Source organism: Thunnus albacares, chromosome 20 (assembly GCF_914725855.1).
Source record: "Thunnus albacares chromosome 20, fThuAlb1.1, whole genome shotgun sequence".
NCBI lineage: Eukaryota > Metazoa > Chordata > Actinopteri > Scombriformes > Scombridae > Thunnus > Thunnus albacares.
In genome coordinates, this window is record NC_058125.1 from 25591390 (window position 1) to 25612224 (window position 20835).

Here is a 20835-nt window from a genome sequence, read left to right on the forward strand (position 1 = left end):
TCCTCCTTCACTCAAAAATGTGTTTTCCTCCAAGTTGATCAGTTGTTCTCTTCTCTGTGCAGAATGATGAGTTTGTTTTCATCTGCTGGAAATTTTCTCTGTTTTCACCGTTGACTGTATATAAATATGGACGTCATAACAGCTCACCATAAGCGAAGCCAAAACATCTTGATCGCCCCCTGGTGGCTGCTGCAGTATAGCTCATAAGTCCCGCCCCCCCTCCAAAGATGGTTTCTATCATTTTAGGTCGTTCTTATCACACTGATGTTTGTCCAAGTTGTGATTTTCCTGAAAAGTTTGTTTTTCATTAGTTATTTGATGATATATATATAAAAAAGAGGGTGTGACGTCATGATTGACAGCTGTGACGGCGTGGGCGTGTCCCACGGATCGTCATCCCGCCGCCCGACTCTGCTGCGCAGACTCCGAATGACGTCGCATAAGCAAGATGGCAGCTCCCGGAAATGGGATATTTTGGCGCCATTTTTGCTTAGCGGCAGGAAGTGGAGACACATTGTCCATATTTATAGACAGTCAACGGTTCTCACCTTGAAGTTTAATTATTATTCCAATCAGAGTATTTCTGTATATCTTGAAAGTAATTATTAGTTACAGCCCTAATTGGTTTTGTAAATCCAGTGAATTAAATACTGTAGCAATCAATATATTTCATCACATTTATGCAAGTATTAAAATAAATCCAGTGCTGATCTGTCAAATTGCTCACAATGTCCTAATGAGACAGTAAGCAGATTGTTACCTCGGTGTTAATGTTTGTTCATGATTTGAAAGGTTTCGTCCATAATCTTTGAAATGTCTCACAGTTTTTCTGTGTTTTGTGTTTTCAGGTAAGAGGAAGCCGGTGCTCAAGCTCTCCAAGGAGGTGTTTGAGCAGCCTCCTCCCGCCGCAGTGTAAGATTCTTTACTCCTTAATGTTTGCACGCACACATCTGAACCGAGCCTCGTTTTTTTAGATAAATCTTTCAAATATTGATCTTTATATCCTGTTATGTACATATCTTAAACCAAAACATGAAGGAAAAGCAGGAGAACGAAGTTGTTTTCCCGCTAATGTTATCATTTCCCAGCCGTCACATTCAGATTTGTTATATTTAGTACATCAGCTTGTCCTGGATATTGTGAAATGAGCACAAATGTGCACGTAAAAGTATTAATTTCAACATATCACACCACTGATATTCACAGTGTTTCATCTCAGTTAAACCCTCTACAGAAGACTCAGACTGCAGATGCTTGTCGAGTAGCAGAGCCCAAAATAATCCTGAGCTGCAGGAGAAACTAAATGTTCAGTTTGTTTTCAAGTGAATCAGCTTCATTAACAAACCTGCAGCAGCTAATTTTTACAGTATTACACCTCATGTGTTAACTGTCTGTAACTTGTCTTTGTTATAATTGGATTTTATAGTATTTATTAGGGCTGCAACTAACAATTATTTTCATTAATGATTCATCTGCTGGTTATTTTCTCGACTAATCGATTAATATTTTCGTCTGTAAAATGTCAGACAACAGAGAGAAGTGATGTCATTTCTTAAAGCTCAAAGCGACGTCTTCAAATGTCTCGTTTTGTCTCATCAACAGTTTAGATTTGTGACACAGAAAAGCTTCAGATTTACATTCGCAGGCTCACATTTGGTATTTTTGCTTAAAAAAATTACTAACATGATTACTCGATTATCAAAATAATTGCTGATTAATTTTCTCAGTCAATCTATTAATTGACTAATCGTTGCAGTGCTAGTATTCATTTTTTAGTTTGATTAAAATTTATAATTATAATAATTATATTTAGTATTTAAAATGTATTATTTTATGTATTTTAACTGTCTTTATTTTAATATTTTATTTATCTTTATACTTGAAATGTTATTTTATTTTATTATTTATGTATCTAATTATTGTTATATTTTAGTTTTATCTTTCTTGATTTTTATTATATTATAATTTATATTACATTTTTAAATAATCAATTTTATTTTAAAAATTAAATAGTTTTAAATTAAATTGTAAATTAAATAAGATTTCTCATTTAATTTCATACAATTTAAATGTATTTTATTTTTTTTAATGCAAGGTCCACTTACTTACTAGCTTTTTCCGGAGCTTTCAACCTCATCCCACAGCCTTCATCAACTTAGTACGAGCAGTATGAGTGAATGGATGTAGATTGACTCCATCTACTGAGCAAACTCTTCACTTCCTGAGGAAGACCGTGAGATGCGGATGAAAGTCTAGAAAAAGCTAATAAGTGAACCTTGAGTTTATTTATTTTTTAATTTTTTTTTTTTGTCAAACTGCTGCTTCCGGGGTCAAGAATAAAAGTTCAAGCTCAACACTGTAACATATTTTTGGAAAGTGCTATACAGTAAAGTTATTCTATTATGTTTTTTTTAATTTATTTTATCTATTTGTTGTTTATTTTCTTATTAGAAGACTCTGCTACTGAGAAAAAAAAGCATTTTTTCACTTTAATGTCATGTTCATCCTGCAGTTTTTTACTTTCTGCTTCACTGAAGTGATTTAACAGGTTTACATGTAATAAAATATCTGTGTGTGTGTGTTTCAGACCCCCCAGAGATTTGGATTCGAAAGCTTATGTAACCATCGGCGAGAAGGTAATTTTTATTTCTTTTGCTCATTTCATCAATTTATTTTCACATCAGGACGTATTTACTTTCATCTTTGCACCTTTCCATCATCCCATTCAAGCTTTTTATATGTTTTTTTTCTCTTACCGTGAACTCTTACATAACTTTTCACTGTTTACTTTTTTTTTTTTTTTTCCTCCTCCTGCGAGTGTATTTTTGGTTCCTCACTCTCAGTCCACAGAGGTTGGCTTAATAAAGGGTCTGTTGGCTGTAAAGAACGCCCCGGTGAACATTACAGCCGAATTGAACACTTCTGATTGTGGGGAGACTGGAATGCTTTTTATTGCCCATCAGGCAGTAAAAATATTTATTTTAAACTCATCAAATAAGTGAAATTTTCCATTGGCAGAGGTGCCTGCTGTTGGCAAGTTTGGCAGGACTCAAAGTGAATTATTTTTTTTTTGTTTGCTTGAAAAATGTAGGAAATAAAAGGTTCTTCAAAGCGTGTTAACGACTGAGAGGCTGTTTTTCACGGTTATGGTAATCGTTCCTGTCTTCTTGCATTAAGTAAAAGATCATACTTGACGAGTTGTAACGGATGAAACCGGGGCTGACGTGATTGTTTTGGACTTTTAGATTCATGCAAAGATCAATTATGTTTGTAGGGCTACACCTAACAATTATATTTCACTAATCAATTAATGGTTTTGTCTCTAAAATATCAGAAAATAGTGAAAAATGCCTCTTATAATTTGCCCAAAGTGACGTCTTCAAATGTCTCGTTTTGTCTAATCAACAATCCAACACACTCGGTTTTCTATAATGTATGAAAAGTTGACCCAATTATCAAAATAGTTGCCAATTAATTTTCTGTTGATCAACTAATTGTTGCAGCTCTATATGTTTAAAATTAAATTTGCATGATTGTCTTTTTTTTGGGGAGGTTTGTTGTTGTTGTTGTTGTTGTTGTTGTTGGTAGTTCAGTAATAATTCTCCAGCTTCAAACTCTTAAGCTAAGCTTCACTATTGAGTTGCTGTTCTTACCAACTGGTCCAACTGGTTAATACTGGTTGCACTAATTAAAAAAAAAACAAACAAAACAGCATCATAAATTAGTTTCCATCCACAGACAGTATTTTTTATAAACACATAAACAGGTACAGTACAGGTGGATGCAAACATCCTGTCCAGTTACTAAACATGAATTCACGCCGTTCCTTTCAGCCAATCAGAACCCAGATTTTTTTTTAAGTTCCCGTAGCATTAACATCTGTGATCAAGCGTTCCTGCATCCTCTTCTCTTCTGATCTTGTTGTGTTGTTGTTGTTGTTTGTATCTGGAGCAGAATTTCGAGGTGAAGGCAGATGACCTGGAGCAGATCTGCGAGCTCGGCCGCGGAGCGTACGGCGTGGTGGACAAGATGAGGCACGTGCCCAGCGGCCTGATCATGGCCGTCAAGGTGGGTGAAGGGACGACAGGCAGACGTTCCCCAGATCGTCTTGTACCGAAAGACACGTTCACACTTGAAGCCTAATTAACAACATCGAGCCGGTCCGCACAGCTGCACACACATCTGTTTTTTTTTTTTTTTTTCTTCACACGTTATGAAACTAATATGAACAACGAAGAAGACAAACATGAGTGATGATTGTGTGTCATCTCGCTCTTCTGTTTCCTTTTCTTCTCTCTCTCTCTCTCTCTCTCTCAGAGGATTCGGGCCACGGTGAACAGTCTGGAGCAAAAGAGGCTGCTCACGGACCTGGACATCTCCATGAGGACAGTGGACTGTTTCTACACAGTCACCTTCTATGGAGCACTATTCAGAGAGGTAGTATAACACACAGCCTTGCATGCAATACACTAATTGATTAGTGTTTTAATTAGCTTGTTCAAGAATGAGTGCATGCTTGAATGAAAGTTTGGCAAACGTTGTCAAATATTAAAACTTCTTCTGAACAAAATGTGTCCTTTTTAGAGTTGCAACAAATGACATTCAGCCCCACTAGATGTCAGCAAACAGCTATTTGCTAATGTGAAGATATAGTGGAGTAATGGCGACCAGGCCAGAGAATGAAGTCACTCTCTCTCTCTCTCTCTCTCTCTCTGTGTGTGTGTGTGTGTGTGTGTGTGTGTGTGTGTTGTTATCAGAGTTTCTCAAATTACAGCCAAACAGTAAACTAAAATATGCTTCTGAAAACATTTAAGGTGAGAAATCAGAATCTTGATCCATATGTGATGTGAGTTTTACGACCTGTCCGTCACTTTATAGAGTAAACGACGTGCAGCACATTTGTTTTGGTCTGAGATGCTGGTGCTAGTGCGACATCTAGTGGGGCTGATTGTCATATATTGTCATATATTGCACCTTTAACCCATTTCTATTCGGATCCATAATCACGTTTACAAGTTCTGATTTAAATCATCATTTTTTTATTGATTTATTTCTCACATGGCTGCTTGTGTTTAGACACAACTTTGGCTTCTTTTGTAAATAAAAAAGGTTTGTTTTTTTTTTTTAGAACATATTTCTCAAAGTAAAGTATCTAAATAAGTGTTGGTTTGGTTTATTTCATCTGTGTTAGTATTGAAATATTTCAAATGATACCCAACCACACTCACTGCAGTTTAATGTCAATATTGATATTTCAAAATAATAAAAATCAACATATCAGTCGATGCTCATAAACACATAACACGCTGTGACAAAGACACGTCTGACTGGGAACTCACAGCGGACGAGACATCAGCAGCACTAACAAAGCCTGATCGATCAACACCAACAAAGCCCGATCAATTCACGCCAATAAAACAAAACAGCAGAAATTTACTGTACAAAAAATTGTTTTGAAATAAGCTTCATGTTTCATGTATTTAACTCTACAATGAAACTGTAAATCTTGATCAATCATTATACAGTAAAAACCATTAAAAAAAAAAATGCAGCATTAGAATAAAACGGGAGGTTTTTGGTTATGTGCTTCTATCTGAGTTGATCTGTTCTATGTGATAGATGAGTGATAGATGGATTGTAGTTGAGACAACACATTTTACAGCTAAACAGTGAACTTTTATGGTCATAGATGATAGTAATAGAACAGTAAACTCAGTGAAAATACTCAGAAATGACTTCATCTTTAATTATCAATATCAAATATACTTAAAAATGCAGCCTGTAGAACATTTATTGCTGCATTTCTGTGTACATTTGACTTAAAATGTCTTTAATTCAAGTTTAATGTAAGTTTGTGTTTTAATGCAGTTTAAATTTTATGACTTTCTAACATAATTTACAGAAAAGGTTGATCAACAAACATTAAATACACATATTATGGACACAGATATAGATGCATCTGTGCTTATACACAGTTTGTTTTTTACTGCTCTGCGCTGTAATTTCCTTTTGCATACCTGCCAACATTTACTCTGGTAGGTGTAGCTGTGATAAGCTGATATCAGCCGCTAATATTTGCACACCGAAGCACCGATCAGGCTCTAGTCCAGTTCTGCATCCGTTGTTGACGTGCAGAAAAACTAGAACGGCCGGTGCGTGCAGGTAAACACAGGCCGATCATGACAAACACTTGTGAGGGTTTTCGGATGCAGATATCTTCCACCAGAAGTGAGTGGATGTTCAGGATTTCCTCACCGCCACTAAAACACTGGAAAATCTGTTATTTCCTGTCTGTCTGGAATCCGGGCCTGCTGCTTTGTTGCCGTCTTCCTGATCTCTTCCAAAAATTTGTCTACCCGTTGCCAGGGTGACGTATGGATCTGCATGGAGCTGATGGACACCTCCCTCGACAAGTTCTACAAGCAGGTGATCGAGAAGGGCATGACCATCCCCGAGGACATCCTGGGAAAGATCGCCGTCTCGGTGGGTTTACTCCAAACGCTCCTCTAACTGCATAATGTGAACGATTTAAAAAAATTAATTCCAAATGACGAAAAGCTTCCTGTGAATCCTCAGCTCAAGTTGGCTTAATGACAAGTTATTTTGTTACGTAATGATCATTTGCTTATAAATGGGATTTGTTATTACAGATAGTAAAAGCTTTGGAGCATCTGCACAGCAATCTGCAAGTCATACACAGAGGTAAGAGCGTGAATGGAAACCCATTAAACCTCTCAGAGACCGTGTCAATATCCTCTCCTGTGATGCATCATCACTCAGCAGCGCAGAGCTTCTTTCATCTGTCTTTCCTTCCTTCCTGTGCAAAGTACCATGACAGTCGTTTTGTGTGTTTTAGCCCTTTTTAAACATCACCACTAACAGTTTTGCAAACTGTTGTGCTACTGTGTTTCAGAAACTTTGTGTCTTTTTCCTGACCTGTGAGGCAGCCATTTTTTGTTCTATTTATTTCCATATGATATATGATATATCAAATCTGTATATAGATCGACGTTACATAACTGTTCTGAGGTTAAGCAGTGCAGACTTTTTAAATATATCTGCATTTAAAGCTGCACTTGTCAATATTATAACAATGGGTTAAATGACTCTGTAATGTGAAAGAGGTCATTTTAGAAGAAACCAGCAGTTCAACTCATTGTTTCGGTTCTTACAGCCATCAGCAGGCAGCCGTTTTCAGAGAAAAAGCTCTAAAAAGCCACTAAACACTTCCTGCTCAGTTCTACACAGTTAGCTGTAGACTAGCCGGTGAACATAGTGGAGCATTTAGCAGCTAAAGAGCCAGATATTTCCCTCAGGAGTTTGGTAGAGAGTAAAAACGAGCTAAAAGAGAGTGAATATTGGACTTATGTTCATCAGTTAGACACAAATACGACTCCAAATGAATGTTGCTCTGTGTCTGCTGCAAGTGTGAATCGGCAACTATTTGCAAACATGTTCACCATGTCAACTGTTTAAAGGTGATAATACTGTATGTCCGATGGGTTTACAGCAAGCGGCAACATCCAGGGCTGGAAGTGGTGTAAGTGCCAAAAACTGCAGTTCCTCGAACGGCCACTTGAGGCTCCAAAAGCGAGTTAATCCCCACAGACCTCCATGTTAAAATACCCAACTTTACAGCAGAAATAAACATGTTTACAGTCTGGTACAAACAACGGTTTTGGTCTCTGTAGCTTATTTCCACTTTCATGACAACTGTACGGGGGGTTTTTTTTTATAACTCACCTGTTTAAATTTTATTGAGCCGTAAAGTTCTGCATAATTAATGACGTGGCTACTTTGATGACAGGTTGCTAGCCGCTAGGTGGTTTGTTCATTCGGCCCGCCTCAGCTCCACCTTTTTTGCCCTTTTTGGAATTAGCCCGGGAGTGAGGCGGAGTCAGGCGCTGCCAAGATGGCGACGGCCGGAGCCGCCCACTTTGAGCTTCAAAACCGCTCTTCAGAAACCAACGGGTGACATCACAGTGGCTACGTCCATATTTTTATATTATAGTCTGTGGTTTGCAGTTTGTTCCGCTGCCCCCAAGTGGCCAAAAAAAACCAGTTACTTCAGTCTTATTTTTGTAATTTTGGAAAACGTTCCTATCAGTGATGATAACCGAGTACTAACCGAAGCAATTGGAGAAACCACCAGGTTAGCCAAACTTATTTCAAAGAGAAAACAAAAGCAAAAAGGGAAAAATATCATCCAAACTGTAGCTTGTAAACATTCATCACAGTGTATTGACTGACTGATCTCCTTAGTTTGGCTTTGACCTACTGTAGGCTACTTACTGTATATTGTAGTTGAGTTTTTAACCAACATATCTAGCTAGCATAGCTACCAGCTATTCCCCAAATAAAGTGGTTTAGATAATCTGGATAAAACATGTTTTCTTGCCCTTCTGACTTTTTTTTAGTGATACAACAGTGTTCCCAGATCTCATCAATTAATGTGATGAGTACAATGTGATCACAGCTAGTAGAAATTATCAACAAAAATACAAAAAATAAGGCCCAAGTTGTAGTTTTCTTTCCTTTTTAAACTGCATTATCATTCAGTGATAAAGTAGCATTGACAAAAAATGAATGCAGACTTGATGTTTACTCTAGTGGATCACACAACTCAAGCCAGTTTCAAGAGCCTTTTTATTGATTTTTCATACCACATAGAAAAAAATACATCCAAAAATCTAAAACCGTACAACATAGATTTGAAATGGTCAGCAAAAACTCATGATTTGTGGCAAAGGTGCTAAACCTAGCGGACACACTGTTACGATCCTTTTAAGAGTTAATCCTTCCTGTGTCAAACCTCTGTGGCACGGCCGTGGTCACTATGCGGCTCTTGCTGCATCAAAGCTCCTTGTAGTCATTTAGAAAGATTATAAGTGACTAAAATAAAGTCACACAGTCAGTCTTTACCAGCGACCGCAGCGCTGTTTTGAGAGTGTGACTACGGCCGTGCGAGACATTTGTTCTATTAAAAAAAACAAAAAAAACAAGACTAAATCTGAACAGTGGGTGGACACAAACTTAAATCTGCTGTTTGCTGTGGCGTCTTTTTCTCTGTTCATAGATGTGAAGCCCTCCAACGTGCTGATAAACACTCAGGGCCAGGTGAAGATGTGCGACTTTGGAATCAGCGGCTACCTGGTCGACTCCGTGGCTAAAACCATGGACGCTGGCTGTAAACCCTACATGGCGGTAAGCAGGAAGAGACCAGATGAAAAGATTTAACTGCTCGTGCGAACCTGAAATCCAACTGAAGTCTGGGGAAAGTCTGTGTACGTGTTTGATTGACAGTTAGCAGGCAGGGACACCAAGACACAATATTAACAAACTGAAACTGAGTCTAAACTGACCAATATTGACATTTTCTGATAAGTTTTTAAGCTGCTCAATGTGCGAATTAGCAATCCAGCCTGCGACCAGACATTTACAGTGCAGGTGTCCTCCACTGGATGTTTGTTTGGTAGCTCGCTCAGCATGCTGTGCTAGTAGATAAGGTATCCATGCTAGCAGATAAGAAGGAGGAATTAGCTAGATATCTTATGTGGGTTGTGGGTTGAGGTCTGAAGCTTGTTTTTGTTTTGTTTCCCAGGCTGCTATCTGGCTGTTAAGTTACTGACGCTGAACAACGGCGTTCTCAGTCAGTCAGTCAGGTCTGGAAAATATCTCGAATTATATATTGCCATCATATTTGGTTTATGACCAAAAACCTAAAAAAAAAAGAAAAAGAAAAAACCAAGCACAATCTCATCAGCCAGTACTTTGTGTTTAGTGCTAATTAGCATAATGTTAGCATAATACCAAACTAAAGTAACATTATACCTGCTGAACATCAGCATTGCCATGAGAGCGTGTTAGCATGCTGACGTTAGCATTAAAGATGCTTCTTGTAAACAAAGTTATTTTTACATTGAGTGAGGAAATCAAGAATCCTTGAGGCCCGACAAAGGCGGGGAGTGCATTTCCTTTCTCATAAAACAGTTTCATCCGTGTGTATTTCACTTAATTGCTGTGTTTCTTTACACATTTGAGCCACAAACTAGATCAGTGTAAAAGTGTGAAGCCAGCAGCAGGAATGTGCATCATTATAAGCCTGCATGATATGAACCAAACAAGGACACATTCATAAAAACAAACAAACACAAACAAACCTCAGAGTACCTTTAAACACTGCTACACCTAAATAAAGTATGTTTTATAGACATTTATTTAATTGTTTACATGTTTTATTCTGCTTTTATCTCTTTTATTTAGTTATTTTTTTAATCTATTTTATTGTTTTTTTTCTTGTGTGCGTTAGTCTTATTGTTTTACTGTTTACATTTGTCTTATTATCAGCTTGTCAGATATCTGATAAGTGCTGTACAAAGTATGATTGATTGATTTATACATAAAAACCTCACAGAGCCTCTCTGACTGTAGACTCTTTAGTCTCAGTTCTCTCTCTCAAAGGAGAGTGCATGAAGAAAATATGTTATTTGACTTCAGTAAGAGTTCTTCTTACTTTATAGAGATAATAAGATAATAAATGGCAGTAGTTTAACCTTGGAGAGCAGAAAATGAGAGAAAATCTCTGCTTATTGTGAGGCCAAGAACAAATTTGCGTCTCACGACTTTAAACAGATTTGACCATGAGTACAAACTTTCTGCATGAAAGCTTTTTTATAACTGAGGCATCCGACTCGTCAGTAGAAGGGGTGAACAGGTTCACGTTCCTGTCTCTCATTATTATCCACACTTTTAATGAGCCCGGTTACATTTTAACCATCTCTGCTGCTCCGCTGCTGGTTGGCTGAGTGGGTTTTAGGGCCAGGTTAGCGCTCAGGGAACATAGAGGTCTGTGTATGTGTGTACAAAAAAAGTTTAGGATGTCAGGGAAGTGTGCCTGTCGTCCTTGACAACCGCTGCAATAAGTGACATCATCTGACCTTCTGTCCCGCAGCCGGAGAGGATCAACCCGGAGACGAACCAGAAAGGCTACAATGTCAAATCTGACATCTGGAGTTTAGGAATCACAATGGTAAGTCAGATTTAATCACATTTTATTTTCTGATCTCAGGATAAATTTATGGTGGAAACTTTTCATCTCTCACGCACACATTTAATCTCCTTCATTTTGTTCATCTTGGTTTTTCAAAATGTCTTCCTTACTGCCAAAAAAGAGAAGCATCTGAAGGGTAGAATGATTCATAATGAATAGAAAACTGGCGCTCTATGAGCCATGGCTCTAGACGAAGTAGTGTCTAGACGTTTTATTATGAGTTGTTAAATATTCATTGCTTTCTCATTTGCACATTTTCAACTCAGACCAGAGAATATTTTGGCGTTAAGGATTCAGCAATCTATGGCAATTCTCCCATCATTTTGAACCTGGCTCGTCCTTCTCTTGTGCTTATTAGGTCAGCTATTACAGATGAGCAGCAAATGTTCCAGTACAAGTCTAATTTGAATGGTAATAAGTGTGCTAAATGTTTGGTCTGTAGTAGAGAGGGGCTTTTAAATGGTAGAGGTGAAAGAAACAGTTGATTTTAATTTAGTGATGGAAATCTTAAATCTTAACTCCCAAGACAGCATCAAAACTGGAGTGAGTAATCAGTGTGTTAAATAAAAAACACTAATTGGTGCTTTTCTGTTGATTTTTGGAGCACCTGTCATTCCTCTAGTACTCTACTTAAGAGCCACTTGAACGATGAATACTAAAACAACTGCAAAGTGAAGCAGTTGATGAGATTTTGGCTCAAATCAGTTGATCTGAAGGATGGAAAACAGGCTGCTACCGTATGTAGCTGATATCCTTAACATCCTGGGGTTTGCAGTTAAAATGACAGAAAAATATGAATAATTTCTAAAAGCATAATAAGTGAGAGGTTGACATGCAGACTCGTATCTTGATTATGGTTGCGTTGTTTGAGTATGATGGTTATTTGTTATGTGTTATGTGTAGATCAGCACACTGCAGCTTAAAGGGGACCTATTATGCTCATTTCCAGCTCTATATTTTCATTCTGGGACTCCACTAGAGTAGCTTTGCATGATTGATAATTCGAAAAAACTCTTTACCTTATACTGGCCCTTTATTCAGCCCCGCAGTTCAGCCTCTGTCTCTTAGTCTTAGCTCCTGTTTCTTTGAAGCCCCCCTCACAATCAGCCCACTCTGTTCTGATTGGCCAGCTTTCCGAAAGCCTGCCAAGGGGCGGCCACATCAGAGTCGTGTTAAGTTACCGCCGATGCAAACCCAACATTTTCCGGCTGCACTGCTTCATATTAAAACCTTTTAAATGACTAAATAACAGGAGACTTTTATTGTGAAGAATTTACAGGAAATGAAATGTGTTCCTCATCAAATTAGCAGAGCTTCGTTAGCGGCGCTAAAAACTGGTCGACACAACAACATATGAAGACATTTGGAGCTCTTTGTTCAGTGGATCAGTTAGAAATAACGCTGTGTAATGGAGTCATGGCTCGGCGTGACTAACCCCAAAACAATGGAAAGACGCCATAACGTTAGCGGAGCGGAGCAGATGACCATTTAAAGAAATCTGTTACGAGTCGGCGTCTGCTCGGGCTGAAAGTAGAAAAAACTGTTGTATACTGAGCGTTCAGAGCAGTCTGAATCTGCTGCTTTTTGTTTACTTCTACATAATTGACACTTTGGCCACGTTTAATATGAACATCCGACATTGTAACATTATATATATATGACTGAAAATAAGGAAAAGTATAATAGGTTCCCTTCAAGAAAACACCAACCAATAGACAGAACGAATGAGGGGAAATACCATTAACTCTTTAGTGCATTTAGAAAACATAAAGATGGTAATAAATAAAACACAAGTGAATTGAAATACATGCTGCAAAGACAGAAAACACAAGTCAGTACAGAAACGCTGCAAGTCCACAACACAACAATGCAATTAGGTTACAGTCATGCAAAGGATTAAGATTATAAATAAAAACTGATGAACGCACTGGTAATTATTTTTAATACAACATACAGTATGTGTTGTGATGATCTATGTGTTTGTGTTTTTTCTCAGCCACTGGAAGAACTTAACCAACAGTTACTCCTGTTATTTATTAATCTGTTGGCTTATTATTTACAACGATTTTTTTCACCCATAAGATGTCAGAAGTTCCCAGGGGCCCAACTTGTCGTCTTCTAATGTCTTGTTTTGTCCAATCAACAGTCACACAGATATTCAGTTTACAATGATATAAACTCAAGCAAATCCTCACATTGAAGACGCTGTAACCATTTTAGTTTCACTTAAATTACTGAAAAGATTAATAATTATCAAAATTGCTAATTGAATCATTGACAAATTGTTGTAAACATGTTGTCCAGGGTTTCTGATCACTGTCTTGCAGGTGTGTTATGTTTGTAGTTAGTCAATAAAACGAAAAAATATGATGCTCAACGATGTAATGAAAGACAGCGATAATGCGCAGAATAAAATTGAAATATTGCTCCCATCATAATTACAGATGATCAGATGGGGAATCTAAAAGCATTTCTGGCTTTGTGTGTACACAGTTTTAGTTTTTTGGCATCTGGCCTCTCAAATGTTCCATGTAAACATTGTGGAAACCACATTACTGTTGTTTGTGTGCGTCGTGCATGTTCTCAGCGTTTCTTTTTCTCCGTGACTCAGATCGAGCTCGCCATCCTGCGCTTCCCGTACGACTCGTGGGGCACACCCTTCCAGCAGCTGAAGCAGGTGGTGGAAGAACCTTCGCCCCAGCTTCCTGCCGACCAGTTCTCCCCGGAGTTTGTGGACTTCACATCTCAGTGGTGCGTCTTTTTCCTGTGTCCACTTTTCAGAAAACATTCAGGTCCACGTTTCAATTCTGTTCATTTCATTTTTTTTTACGCAATGACTCACTCAAGGCTGATCTTTTCAGACGAGGAGCCGGCAGAGTCACTGTGTCCTTAAACAAAGCCACATTAAATTTGACAAACACCTGGATTGAGTCCAGCTGAACGGGTTTCAGTTAATTTCCCCTTTATCAGATTGAGTTCATCGTGACATTCTTAGAACAGGATGCAGAAGGACGTGCCAGGGCTCCTTAACCCTCCATATGATACATCTGAATATGTATTTTCTCTAACTTGTTGGGGAGAGCTGCAGCTAATGAGTATTTGCGGTATTGATTAATCCTTGGAAATATTTTGACAGTTCTACAAATGTAAAAAAAAAAAAAGGTTGAAAATTCAGCCATAACAGATTCCCAAAGCCCAAGGTTATGTTTTCAAATCGCTTGTTTTTTTCGACCAACAGTCCACAACCCAAAGAATTTTAATTTACAAAAGTATAAAAAAGATAAAAGCAGCAAATTCTCACATTTGAGAAGCTGGATCCAGCAAATGTTTGGCATTTGTTCTTGATGTATGACTTTAATTAATCTTTTGGCTACTTGAGGTTGACAGAACAAACTCTAATATACATTTCCAAGGCTAACTGTTGGCAGGGTTTTCTTCTTCACACATTCAGTAGTCACAAGCAGCATTAGTATTCATTTAAAGTCATGCGTCTGTACAAATTCAAGGCTGATATTCACTCTGCCTTTAGCTTTAGTTTGGTTTCCAGCAACTAGAAATATATCTGGCTCTTTAGGTGCGAAATGCTTCACTTTCGCTCGCTAATCGCTAACTTTATCTGTCTGCTGTTTGGTGGAAACGATGAACCAAAACAGTACATTTGGTGTTTAAATAAGACCAAAACGATGAGCTGAAAGACACTTCAAGTGTTTATGGGTGTTTCTGATGAATCCTTTACAGCAGGTTTAATTCCCTGGTGCTGGATATTGTTTTGTACTTAACTGTTAGTAACTTACCATCACTTGCTCATGCAGGTATTCATCTCATGGTAAAAGACAAAGTTTTTACGTACCGTCAGCTTGTCTAAATGTGCACAATACCAGGACCCTGAAACCCAAAGCAAGCAGCTAAATGGAACTCAGCCATCATTAATTTTATTATCTACACCTGTATTTTTGCCACAGTGACATGTCAAAATGTCTTCTGTGAAAAAGGCTTATTGTAGAGTGACGGATCAGGTTGGATTTTGGAGAACCAAGTAAATGCGCCTCTTAATGAGGAAAAGGAGAAAGCAAAAAAAAAAAAAAAAAAAGCTTCTTTAGAAGGAGACTCATGACTGAAAGTTTAAAATTAGATCCAGAAAATATATTTATTTGTATAACCCATATTTTGTATGTTATTATTTACTAATTAATTAATTTTATGCTGGGATTTCAGGATCCTGAATATGACCGCTGCCCCCGTATGATGAGAAAACCAGTCTGTTGAGATATAATTACTGCCAAATGAGTGACCTAGATTACGCGGTTTGATGGAGAAATTTGTTGAATGAATATTCCTCATACGTCATCGTGTACTGAGAGAGATGATGCTGCACTGTGAAAAGTATGTTGTGTAATTTAATGTAGAAATTCACTGTGGTTTAACAGGAAAAAAATAAAATCAAGTCTGTAAACAAAAATAATGAACAGGTGAACAACACTGATTTACCAGCAGTTACACACTGACGCAGATGTTTTGCACACCATACGCATCATAGTAGTTTCTTATTTTTGTGACTCAGTTCACTCAGACAGATGTACGTAAACAAAAGACTAATTATTTCTTATGAACTGTGAATTGATTCCTTGGAAACTAAACAGAATATTGGATCACAATCATCAGTTGATTAAGTTTGTTATCAGGGTTTTGCAGGATGATAGTGAAACAGTCACTGAACACAAGCCAAGCGTTGAGACTCTGACTTTGAATCAGTTCAGCATATGCTGCTGTCAGTGATGAGTTACGGTTGTTGTGAATGAATCATGATGTTGTTTTATGTCTCTCCAGCTTAAAGAAAGTTTCCAAAGAGCGGCCGACTTACACAGAACTCATGGTGAGTGGCCTATTTATTCTTGTCATAAAAATGAAATAATGTTGTTTCTCTGTCATAACTTCTCTGTGTAGTCCGTCTTAAAATAACAGTCATATGGTGCCCATATGAACATTAAAACAGGTTTTTCTTGCCATAATGATTCCTCCTGTTCATACTGACTATTAGAAGATCCCTTTATAATGCACTTAAAATGTAAGTGATGGGGGGACAACATCCACCAGCCATAGGTTCATGCATTACTACCTCTGTGGACCTTGTAATACTGCTCATGATACACTGGAGGGTGCACTTAGACCAGTATTTCCAAGTGGCTGAAGGCGCTCTCACATCACATAAGCTGTGATGCTCCAGTACATGAATCAATCACACGACACTGAGCTGATATTCTGATGACATTCAGATTAAATGAATATTATTTTCCTCCTCAGCAACATCCCTTCTTCATCTCCCACGAGGCCAAAGAAACCGACGTGGCTAGCTTTGTGAAAGTCATCCTGGGGGACTGAGTCACCACTCTTACAAAGGAGAGAGGTTGAATCTGTTAAAATGGAAAAAAAAAAAAAAAAAAAAAAAAATTTACAACAAACAAACAAAAAGCACCAATCGCAGCCCCCCCTCCCCCCCCAACCCCCTTCCCCATCCCCCCGTCACCTGAAGGACTCCTTTCTGCCTCACCCCTCCCTCCAGAAACAGACAGACGGAGCCCCAGAGGAGAAGCTGACGAAGCAGAATGAGGAGCTCCCCACCTTCACCTCCATGGTCCCCTGTACATACCTGTCATGGGAGGGGGAGGGGAGGGGAGGGGAGATGGGGGGGTTAAACCAGTTCCACTCACTCATAATCTGGAATAATTGAAGATGTCCGTATGCAAAAACATCCTCTTTCGGTTAGATTTGTCTCACCTTTTGTGCATCGCCTACTACTCAAAAATTGTTATTAGTCAGCGAGTTGACCGTGTGTGGAGTTTTAACCTGTCATAATGGTCAACCCCGAGTTTATTTTTCCTTTTGCTGAAAAAGTGAAAAGAGGTGCAGGTTATATATATATATACATATATATATATATATAAAAAAGATGAATGATATAATGATATCTATGTATAATCTAAACGTTTGTATACTCAAGCAAGTGTTGCATCGGTTTATTAATTGAATGCATGTACAGAATATATCTCTCTGGGTAAAAATGGCCAGTGAGGAACAGTTGTAGAGTCTGAAGACCTGCAGATGTACAGCCTCACGTTAAGGCCCCCTAGTGGTCACAAATAGGTACTGCACTTCAACTGCTTTCCCTTGATTATAGTGGAGGTCTACTACACGTTTTGGGCTCTGGCTGCCTGTGAGAGAGTGTGTGTGTGTGTGTGTGTGTGTGTGAGGGTAAGTGTGTGAGCTGGTGCATGATATATGTATGTGTGTGTGTGTGTTTGTAGGGCTGCACGATTCTGGATAAAATTAAGAGTCGCGATTTGAGTTGAGATAATGGTTTTCTCTCACTGTTCTTAGGGTAACTGTTTTTAATGAAATGTTCCCTCTGCGGTCTCATTGTACCTTCATATTGTATTCGGTTGCAGTGCATTTGGATGAACTTGTGCAGCGAAGCAACTACGTCCAAACTCTGCTTGCAGTTAATCATTTTTAAATCTGAAAAAAGTCATAAAAGAATGACGCTTTTTTTTCTATGATTGCTGCAATGTCTGCCTCACTCCCATTTTCATAGCTCTGGTACCCTCATACTGCTTTTCAGGTGCTCACATAAATAATTATTTTACATTTTTCTCACTGTTTAAAGCACTAATTATACTTTCCGTGTGAGGGTCCGCCTGACGTTGTTGAGAGTCTACACTGGCCGTCGGGTGTGCGGCTTAAAATACACACCCGATATCCGTGTCTGCATCCGTTTTGGAGTATTTCAGACCCTTTAGGGTTCAGTCACACCGTTCCTAACAGGGACATTTTACGGAATTGCAGCAATCAGCTGATTCACTCGTGGAAGGAAATGTAAATCCACATAGAGCTTTCCAGTTGAGTTCAACATTAAAATTTGAACCATTGTCCGACTGGAAAAAAACATCTTGACGGTGTTTTGAGTTTATAAGGAACTGCGAGAACCGGAAAGTCCAAAATGTTTGTCTTGGTGCATGACCTGGCAAATAGTTCTACGTCACCAAGTTTCGATCTATTTCATGAGGATATGGGATTAAATTTCGTTGTGTGCGACACACTGGTGTGACTGGGAACTCAAGGCTGGGATAAGCTTTCCAGGAACTGTTATCCGAGTGTTTATAGCCGTTTAGAGAGAGAGAGAGAGGATATAGGGGTACCAGAGCACACTTTCAGTCTCTCCTCAAAGAAGTTCATTAGTTAAGAAACATCCAAAGTGGACATGACAGTCAGATTGTCAGTTTAGGAAAGTTTCATATATTTTTAGAGGCATCCTCCCAGATTCTGCAGTCAGAACGGTGATGGAAGAGGTGGTTTCACTGCTTTGTTTAAAGCACACCGACCCCTTTACTCTCCCTCACGGACATCACACTCGTTTTTTTTTTATTTCTGCTTCATTTTCCCCCGTGCACGGTCGATGGGAGAGGTGAAACAGAGTTTAGTCACTTTATTATTGACGGAAGTTCGGGAAAATTTCGAAGCTCCCTCATAATACTAATCACGTGAGAACGAGATTGTCCGGAGGAAAAGCTAAAAATGGCGACTCCAATGCGATCCGATCGTGCAGCCCTGCGTGACGCGCGCATTTTTTTTAAGTGAGGTATGTGTTGACATTGTGGTCAGTTGTGGGAGAAGTTCGCCCATATTCTCCTTGTTGTGTCTGTACTGAGCCGAATCACAACCCTCTCCACTCCATGTTCAACATGAAAAGAACTGGATATTATTACTATTATTATTATTATTATTATATTAATTATTGTTATTATTTAGATCCAGTTTCTCCCCCCCCCCCAAAACATATTTACTGCAGTTCTTCTTATTTATTACAACTGCTGTTTTCCCTCTGAAAACTTGACCGATCCATCAGAGATTGTGTTGTGTGTTTGTGTGGGCTGTGTATGTGTTTTTTTTTTTTTGTGTCGTGTTCTTCTTCTTGGCTCAAACACGTAAAATGCTTTTAAACTGTAACTTGCAAGCCTTCTATGTGCCTCTCTATAGAAAACAACTAAAAGGAAAAATGATGTCTTGTATAATAAGCATGAGGCGGGGATGTCTTGCCTCTCTCATCATATCGGCTTCCTCCCTCTTCACACATCGTGCACGGCGTCGTAAAAAATCCACTTCCTGTTTGCTTTCGTTACTTCGTAGATCGAGCTCTAGTTCATCAGTATATATTTTTTTTTTTGTGCTCATCTCTGGTGTTGCCTTGGCTTTCTTCTCCTGGTGGCTTCTGATGGCAGAAAGCATCGGGGCTGCTCGCACAGAGCTCCGTTAGTTGTTATGCAAGAACTACTCTAATGTTAAAACGGGGAAAACTTGAAGACCGGTATGTGGCAGAGATGGCAGAGTGTTGTCACATTTGGAGAATTTAATTAACTCTTCTTGCCTATAAATATTTTGTTGCCGGGTTATCAGGTGATGTTTTTGTGTCTGTCTCGAAGTCGTTTCGGTCTCCTCAGCTTTGCTGAAGCTGTTTGATTGTCGTCTAAAAGGCTCAATCAGTGATGTAAATGTAGATAAAAATAATTGGAATCTGCTATGGCTCCCAACTTGATTAGGTCTTATTTTAAACCTTTTTACCACCCACTCTTTGACGGACTGCTAGCGCTATGAAAAAATACACAAATATGAACATGTAATTTATGTATCAATGGATTAGTCATCTTATATTGGATGACTCAGAACAGCAACTAAAACCTAAAAAAACATGTTAAACAGTCCAACAATGTAACAAATCCTTGAAATTTTGATGTTAAAATCCACCAGAATTACAGATTTGTCCTTTAACAAACACTTTATGACACTTGTATCTGTTAACTCCCAGGAGTCTTTGCTCTATTTTGCTGCCTTTACAAACAAAACTCTTTTGTCCTTAGTCCAGTACAGTCTGCTCTGTCATTTACACCCAAGGAGTTTCCTGTTTTGTAGCCGACTTGCAACCTTCCTTTCACCCTTCACATCATAATCTGCTCTCTGCATGGCTCGGATCCCACGACCTCTGGCTTACTGTACACGAGGTGATTCCTCAAAGTTCCCTCGCAGCGTTACTAATGGACCGATGCATGGCTCGTGAAGCTTCCTTCTGTCTGTATTCGCTGCTACTCAACTGTCAACCTCCTCCATGAGTTGCTCCAGTTCACGGTTACCAAACATTTCACCATCTACTGAAAGGCAGGTGACACAAGGTGGCGTTTTCCTCCCTATGTGCATCTCTTATTGCCGTTTTGCTAATTCTCTCTGTGTAATAAAAGGTGAATCAGAGGATAGCCTGTCAGACAAAACTCACTGCCAGTCACCATAATGAGGGCATTAAGGGCTCCCTCATTAGTACATTTCTGTGCCAAACATGGAAATATACTCTTGAGAAACTCCAATTACCCTTAGTGTTTTATTGCATGATGAAATCAGCGAAATTCAAGTCATACTTTTCCTCAGCAGAGCGAAAAAGGTTGTCTAGGTGCAGCGCGGCCTGTCACAGGTCTGTCCTGATCCGTCGCGTTCGTCCTGCACGCTGGTTATTTTCTTCTGGAATAGACCCTGAGGATCTCATGATGAGCCGTCTACCAGTGTCCTCTTTGTTTGTCAGATAATCAGCATCATTTTCTCTAATTTCATGTGACCAAAGAGCCGGGGGTAGAACAGGCAGGGTTCACGTGGAGCCAGGCTCAAGGGACAGGGAGTCTTTGAGGAGGGGGACAGTGTGTACAGCCGTCCTGCTGCTTGATGAGCAACTCGTCCAGACACTCTGACAT

The 20835-nt window shown here is 38.9% G+C and overlaps 1 protein-coding gene across 2 annotated transcripts in view; it reads left to right on the forward strand.

The window, feature by feature from the left end:
* map2k6 (mitogen-activated protein kinase kinase 6) overlaps positions 1 to 16970 on the forward strand; it is a 30547-nt gene extending 13577 nt beyond the window's left edge. For both annotated transcript variants that reach the window (XM_044337291.1, XM_044337292.1), the window contains exons 2-12: positions 849 to 912; positions 2588 to 2636; positions 3955 to 4068; positions 4318 to 4437; positions 6367 to 6483; positions 6651 to 6702; positions 9077 to 9204; positions 10952 to 11029; positions 13662 to 13801; positions 15878 to 15923; positions 16352 to 16970. In XM_044337291.1, the coding sequence (XP_044193226.1) occupies positions 849 to 912; positions 2588 to 2636; positions 3955 to 4068; positions 4318 to 4437; positions 6367 to 6483; positions 6651 to 6702; positions 9077 to 9204; positions 10952 to 11029; positions 13662 to 13801; positions 15878 to 15923; positions 16352 to 16429 (986 nt within the window). In that variant the 3' untranslated portion in view covers positions 16430 to 16970. The remainder of the gene's footprint in view (positions 1 to 848; positions 913 to 2587; positions 2637 to 3954; positions 4069 to 4317; positions 4438 to 6366; positions 6484 to 6650; positions 6703 to 9076; positions 9205 to 10951; positions 11030 to 13661; positions 13802 to 15877; positions 15924 to 16351) is intronic.
* Positions 16971 to 20835: the final 3865 nt, after the last annotated feature.